This window comes from Oxyura jamaicensis, chromosome 1 (assembly GCF_011077185.1).
Source record: "Oxyura jamaicensis isolate SHBP4307 breed ruddy duck chromosome 1, BPBGC_Ojam_1.0, whole genome shotgun sequence".
Taxonomy (NCBI): Eukaryota; Metazoa; Chordata; class Aves; order Anseriformes; family Anatidae; genus Oxyura; species Oxyura jamaicensis.
This window is the reverse complement of record NC_048893.1, coordinates 149,355,239-149,362,626: the sequence shown is the minus strand read 5'-3', so window position 1 is coordinate 149,362,626 and position 7,388 is coordinate 149,355,239. Positions and strand designations below refer to the sequence as shown.

Genomic DNA, 7,388 nt, shown 5'->3' with positions numbered 1-7,388 from the left:
CTGCCCCATGCAATGTGCGGGCCGGGGGACAGCAGCGAGTCCCTCAGGGCTTCCTCCTGGAGCACATCCACCACAAAGGGATGCAGAAAAGCAGGGACAGGCATATTACCCATGGCCACCAACCCCACAGTGGGCGCGGGACACGTGTGGGAGGGTGGCTCTGGGAAACCCCAGGGCCTCCACCAGCCCTTGTGGGCACTGCATGCTCTGGGGCTGAGGTGAGAGCGGGCCCAGGACAGCGGCTCCAGGTGGGGTTGGTGGCCCCATGCCCCACAGAGCAGAAGTATGGCTGGTGAGGCTCTGCCAGAGTGGGTCCTGCTATGGGGCATGGTCCGTACGCTGCCAGCTGGAGAGAAAGGGAGGGGTCGTGCCGCTAGACGGAGCTGGAGCCCTGGGGCTGGCTGTTGCTGTTGCTCTCGGAGGGGGTCTTGACAGTGGAGGAGGTGGCCATGGAGCCACTGTTCCTGAAGATGCGGAGCAGCCTCCGCTTGTAGCCCCGGAAGGCGAAGAAGTAGATGATGGGGTCAATGCAGCAGTTGAGGTTCATGAAGGCCACCGTGATTTGCAGGGACATCTTGAAGGCTTGCTGCTCACGACAGGACGGCTGGTAGAGGATCTTCCTGACCATGAACTGGACGATGTTGAGGTGGTAGGGGCTGAAGCAGAGCAGGACGGCCAGCAGCACCACCAGGATGACGGTGAAGGCCCGGCGGTGGTGCCCGTTCTTCACCGTCAGCGGGTTCTCCTTGGCGGTCTGGCAGAGCTTGAGGTTGATCTGCACGTAGCACACCAAGATGATGCCCACGGGCAGGAAGAAGCCGAGCACGCAGGCCACCAGCAGCAGGTAGGGCAGCTTGGGAATCTCCTCGAAGTTGAAGTACTCCATGCACGTCAGCTTGTCCCCCATCCTCCGCGTCATGGGCCGCAGGAGCAGCGGCGCCGTCTGCAGGAACACCAGGAACCAGATGAGGACGCAGACGGCCCTGGCACGGCTCATCCTCCGGATCCTGCCGGGGTGCCTGGTGCGCACAACAGCGACGTAGCGGTCCACGCTCACGCAGGTCATGAAGTAGATGCCCACATAGGTGTTCATGTAGAAAACGAAGGCGGTGGCCCGGCAGAACCAGTCCCCGAAGGGCCAGTTAAACTCCAGGACGAAGTAGGCGATCCTGCCCGGCAGCGCCAGCGTGAAGAGGGCGTCGGACAGGGCCAGGTTCACCAGGTAGAGGTCGGTGGAGTTGAGCTTCTTCTTCCTGCGCTGGAAGGTGATGCAGAGGGCCAGTATGTTCCCGCAGGCGCCGAACACCAGCAGGGTGGTGTAGAAGAGGGAGAAGGTGACTTTGGCTGAGAAGTGGTGGTTGTGCACGTTGCAGCCGCTCTGGTTGACGGAGGTGAGGTTGGCAGGCAGGAACGCAGCCTCCCCAGCAGCCATTTCCACGGTGCCTGTTCCTCTCCCCTGGGATGAGAAGAGAGGTGAAACCCGCAGCCCGGCAACAGCGGGAACGGCACCCCCTGGGCTGGCCCTTACCAGGAAGCCAAGGGCCCGTCCCCTCCTGCTCCCTGCCACCCCCCGGCAGCGCTCAGCCCCAGTCATTTGGAAAAACGCATCTCTGGTGATTTCGGTGCGAGCGTCGAAACAAAGGCTGTGACTCATTGTCTTCTTTCTGCTTCTTGTCACCAGCTCCTCTTATTTTTATTTTTTAATTTTTCTGCACATCCAAGCAATACCAGAAAGGATGTGGAGGGGGGGGGAGGGAGAGGGGGAGATATAATTGCGTGTCACACAAATAAGGTCCCAAACTCATCTCGTGGCAGTGGTATAATTTATTCATCACTGCAGGGGTAATGGGGACATTCAAGGAAAAAATGCCCAGACAGAGGCGGGGCTGGGGCAGCTGGGGGTCTGGAGGACAGAAACAAAAATTTTAAAAAAAAAATAAATAAATAAAGGAAAAATCCCAGCTTTCCCTGTGCTGGTGATGCCCCCTGCCCGTGCAGAGAGTGGAGCGGGATGCACTCTGCTACCACATCTGTGCGCTCTGCACTCCCTCCTGCGCCTCGACGTGCTTTGGGACGTGGGGTCTGTGCCTGCCCTGTCCCATCCAGCACCCTCCATCCATCCCCATCCCATTCATCCCCATCCCGTCCATCCCCATCCTCTCTACCCCCTCCCAGCTATCCCCATCCCATCTATCCCATCCCATCCATCCCATCCTGTCCATCCCTGTCCCGTCCATCCCCATCCTGTCCATCTGTCCATCCCCGTCCATCCCGGGCAGCCTCTCCTCACCGCACGCTGTGGGTTTGCGTCCCGCCACCGCTCCGCGGTCACGCAGCCCCTGGCAGCTGAGGTGCACACGGATGCACTGACACAGGCGCTCTGACAGACGCACGGACACACACCCACCTCGCGGTTGCCTTCCTTTTCCTCCTCCGCTTCTCCTTTCTCCTCCTCCTCCTCCTCCTCCTCTCTTTTTCCTCCTGTTCCTCCCACCCCAGCACAGGACCCTCCAGCGCCGTGCTCCCGGCTGTGTGTCTGAGCGCCTCTGGCTATTGGCTCACGTTATAAAAGCACCGGGAGGTTTGGGCTTTTTTTTTTTTCTCTCTCTCTCTCTTAGGTTTAGTAAGAACGTTTATTCTCGCTGGGCTTTTTTTTTCTTTTTCTTTTCTCGGTGTGTGAGAGGCATTTGTCAGCCGCGGGGTTATTCTCAGTAGTGGCAGCGCCGGGGAAGACAAATGACTGTACCTGCACAGCAATCGCTCCTGATATCTCAGCCGACTTTGGGTTTTACTCTGAAAACTTCTACGAGAATGCAAAATGCACTAGCTTAAAGACAACAGCTCCGACCCTGTTTCACGCATTGCCCTGGGGCTCAGCCCCCTGCCAGGGCAGCCTGTTGGGGCCACTTCACTTTTTTCCAAAAGTCCAGGAAAATACTTGGTGCAGCTTATTGCACCCACACAGAGCCCACATCTGCCCTCCGAGGGCAAATCTCCGTCCGAGGAGGGATGGAGAGCCTGGTGGGCACTGCCCCATGAGGGGCAGACCAGTCTCCGTGGAGTCGGACAATTTGCCCTCCTTGGGAGCCCATCTGCATGTGTAGGCTGCCGGGAGCTGCTGGGGGCAGCCAGCCCATCCCGCAGCAGGGCTGAGTACTTTCCTCGAGCTTTTGGCACTTCCCAAAACGTTTGCAGAAGCGCAGCCTGCCCCACAGCTGGCAGGACGGCCTTCCCCACGGCCTCTGTTTCCTGGAGGCTGCTGGGGGCTTTCAGATCCCAGGAGGATTTCAGACTCTGCTCAGTGGTTGTTGTTGTTGTTGTTTTTTTCTTTTTGGTGGTGACGATCTCGCTTGTTTTCTTTATTTTTTTCTCCTTCCAAAAACTCCCAATAAGCTAGGAAATTCCCAGGAGGGGACCTTCAGGGCAGTACTGGAAAACACTGAGGCTAAGAAATGTCAAGGTTAAGATTACAGTTAAGCTAAACTTAAATTTCCCTTTATGCTAGTGAAGCTCAACCAATTCTTTAATTGCATAATATTTATAATCGTTTACAGCATAGTGGCATTAAACTCAGCACTAATCTGTGTACTCATGTGCAGTGAGTCATTTGTACAGAAATTACACAGTGAATGATATTGGCATGAACTTCTACAACTTAAAGACTAATAATGAAAATTTGCTCGCAATCATCTGTTCATGGAGACACTTCTATTGCTCAGGGGTTTATATTGCCTGAGAGGAGAGGTCTGCTGATGGGACAATAGCTGCTGAGTAAATTACAGAAAATATTCCTTCGTGATGGGGATTTTCTATGTGCACAGCTGTCAATAGTTAAGCCACCCAAACTTGTGCAGGGCTCAGATGTTCTTGAGCTGCTCCGTCCCGATGGTGCCTGGAGGACATGAAATTGCACAGGGTTATCCCTGCGGAAGGCCTGATCCTGAGCACAAACCTGAGAGCGGGTTCAGGACCGTCCTTTACCTCACTCATTGCCAAAATGTGTTTCAGGCTCAGGCACCCACCGCTCACAGCCAGGTGGTGGTCACTTCAGCACGGAGGGTTGCTTTATCCCACGAGGCTCCTGGCCTCGCTCCCTCCCTCCCTGGTGCTCCTGGCAGGAGGGTTCCATGTGGAAAACCTAAAAGCATCACCCTCAGGTCCTGTTGCGTCCCGTCCCATCGCCATGGGCACAGGAAGGCACCACAGTGCCAGGGAGGGCCAGGTAGAGGGGCTCTGGGGGTCTCAACCCCGAGTAGAGGCCAAGGAGCCTCTGTGGGGCCAGGGAGGCCGGAGGAGGGACGAGCCCCATGAGGCAGCGCCAGCCTCAGCAGGAGGCAGAGGAGCCCCCAGGTTCGGGTGTCACTCGCATCTGGGAACAGCTTGGAAATAAGAAGGGGGGGAAGCAACGTGCTTTCTGCCCGATTTTATTTTATTTTTATTTTTGCAAGGCAGAAGAAAGGAAGTGGGTTCTTCTTCTGTGCAAAACACGCTCCTGCCTTGCGTGCAGCAGGTGCTGCGCTACGGGTGTGCAACCCAGCTCCACCCGTTGCACGGCCCCGCCGCGCCGCAGCCACGGCTCCTTTCGGGCCAGGACCCTCCCTGGGTTCAGGTCTTCTTCTGCCGCACCCGTCTTGGCACCAGGCCACCTCTCCTCGGGGTGCTCCTGCTCCGTCCTGGTCGCATCCTTTCTGCTGAGGCCTGTGTTTTCACAGTGCCTTAGAGAAACTGCTCCCCCACCCCTCTTCTTTACTCCATGCTCTTCCAGCCCACTTCTGTCCCCACCCAAAAGCAAAGACATACAAACCCTCCCCACCCTTTCCTGCAAAGCCCTGGATGTCACTCCCTGCCACCAGCTGGTCCAGGTATTTCCAGGAGTCCCTGCGGCCCCCTTTGGTTTCTGGAGGCCTTTTCACGCAGGCTTTGCCTTGCCCAGCAGAAGACCCCACCCGTGGCTCCTCTGGGGCTGGTCCTTCAGGCCAGCGTCATGCCTGCCACTGTCCTTCAGCCCCTTGGAGCCAGTCTGCTCCTTCCCCTCAAATCCGGCTCTGTCAGTCAATGACTTCTTACACCAGAGCCCCCGTGCTGGCCTACAAAGAGGTGCCATTATCTGGACAGACCGCGTCCTGGTGCCCCGCTGCCACAGGCCCTGCAATGGTCGCCTTTCCCTCCCGTCCTGCAGGCCGATGGGTCTCGCCCCCCCAGGCCCACGGTCCACAGGATCAGTGGGAAAAGCTTGCGAAGGGTCTCCAGGGGCCTTGCACGTGCTGGCACCAGGCTTGCTCCAAGCGTGGTCTCCAGACCCAAATCTGGGCTGCTGCCCAAGCCCCAGTGGGGTGCCTCCGGTCCAGAGGTGAAATGGAGCTGACGCGGAGGAGGCAGCATCCCCTCTGTGCCACGGGTGGCAGGAAGCTTCTGCGCTTTCTTTCCATTGCCTCATCGCCTCTCCTGGCTTCCTCCCCCCTTTGGCTTCAGCTGCTGTTTCTGTCTTCAGGTGCAAAACATTTTCAGGAAGCTTCGGGTTCAGACACAAAATCTCCGATCCAGGTGCTTTCGGTTTCAAGACAGCAGGCAGGGATTTTCCACAGCTCGGTCCTCTGATGTTCACCTGGTGGGGGTGCAGAACCAAAATCAGGAGGACAACTGGCTTCAGTGCCAGCTTGCCTTGCCCATTGACAGCAGCAGCTATGGGGGGAGGATGATGTTTGGGAGGCTTCAACTCAAGGTGATTGAAACTGCAGAAAGAGCAAAACCTATGCTGAGATTCTTGCCAGTTGGTGACCAAAATCTCAAGAAGTAATTACCGGGGTTTTGGAGCACTTGAAACATAATCTGGCCCTAAATCTGCATCGGGAAAAACACTGAGTAATGATACGGTTGAAATCTGTTTGAGTGAAATGCCCTGGTTTGGTCTGGAGGTGATGTCTCAGGAGATGAGGGCTTGCTCCAATCTCCTTGACCATGAAGATCCACACGTCTCTGAGTACTTCATGGTTGGGCCCAAGGGATGAGCATGAAGCTTGGTGGGCTGCAGGGCCCACGGGGCTTCCAGGTGGCAATGGTCTGGGCTGCCCAGCCACGGGGGGATACTGTAGGAACCAAGGCAGTGCCTGGCCATGCAGGGCCGGGCACCCTGACAGGAGAAATACCAGGGAAATTCACGTTACGAGGCGACTTCCTCTGCTGAGTGCGAACATCACCGGTGCCCCGCCACCCTGCCGCCGAGAAGCTCCATTTTGATTCTGCAGGAATGAGATGAAAGTTGTCTGAGTATCTGATTTCTGTGGTTAAAAACAATGTTTAAACACTTGTTTAAAAAAAAAAAAAAAGGCAATCAGAAGGCAGGTTTGGAGAACAGAGGTCCTATTTTTATCTGTTTTTTCTTAGCGCAGGGCTGCACACAGTGCGTGCGCCCGCACACTTGCAACGTGCAGCCACGGCCCAGGCGGGAGCAGCGGGTGTGCAGGAGGTGCTGAGCTGAGGGTTTGTGGGATTGGAGGTGCCAAAAAGGCATCTCGATTCAGCCCGGGTCACACCGCGAGCTTACCCTAGAGTTTATTTCAACGGGACGTCTCGTTTTGTAACTCGTGTGGTACAGCCCTCTCCTCGTTCGCAAGATGCCAAGTGCAACCTTAGCGTGACTTCTTCATGGTGCTGCTGCTCTCTGTGCCCCCTGAAGATGGGGGCACCATGCTCAGCTCTTCCCAGAGCAGGCAGTGACACACTGGTGGCCTCCTCCTCATACACCCACCAGCCCTTCAAGGAGCACTCCCTCAGGGGCCAGCACCTCTCTGCAGGGCACTCACAGCGTTATTGTTTTCATCTACAAAAACAGAAGTGTTTCTCGTGAATTTTACTGTCAGAAATTGCTCATCTGTTGTTAGGTGGAATTTTCCAGCAGCATTCGCCCTGAGGCAGTGTTTCCACAACAGCTCCAACCCAAACAGTACCTGCTGGGCAAAAGCTGTGCAGAACTGAAAGACGTCACGTAACAGAAAGTGCTGGGGAGATGTAACTTCACAGAGAGCTGCCAGCCCAGCCTCCTGCCCTGCTCCAAGCCAGAGGCTGCTCCTACACGTGCACGCAATGCTCCCATGCATCTGTGTCCAGCCCTGGGCTCCCCGGCACAGGGAGGACTGGAGCTACTGGAGAGAGTCTGGCGAAGGGCCATGAGGGTGATGAAGGGACCGGAGCATGGGGAAAGTCTGAGACAGTTCAGACTGCAGAAGAGGAGGCTCAGGGGGCTTCTAATTAATGATTTTTTTTATTAATTATGATAACTGATATTAATAATAATAGTAATAATTTTTAATAATTAACACCTAAAGGGATGCTGCAAAGAGGACGGAGCCAGGCTCTTTGTGGTGGTGCCTGGTGCCAGGACAAGAGGT

The 7,388-nt window shown here is 56.0% G+C and overlaps 1 protein-coding gene across 1 annotated transcript; it reads right to left on the bottom strand.

Annotated features, from left to right (window-relative positions):
• Positions 1–256: 256 nt before the first annotated feature.
• LOC118156968 (G-protein coupled receptor 183-like) lies at positions 257–2,551 on the bottom strand. Its single transcript, XM_035311210.1, has 2 exons — positions 2,408–2,551; positions 257–1,456 (listed from the first exon to the last, which is right to left on the bottom strand). Exon 2 carries the CDS (start codon positions 1,430–1,432, stop codon positions 374–376), a length of 1,059 nt encoding a protein of 352 aa, XP_035167101.1. The 5' UTR covers positions 1,433–1,456; positions 2,408–2,551; the 3' UTR covers positions 257–373.
• Between the last annotated feature and the right edge of the window lie 4,837 nt (positions 2,552–7,388).

Coding starts and splice junctions, on each gene's coding strand:
- LOC118156968 (XM_035311210.1), bottom strand. CDS start 1,432: ATGGCTGCTGGGGAGGCTGCGTTCCTGCCTGCCAACCTCACCTCCGTC.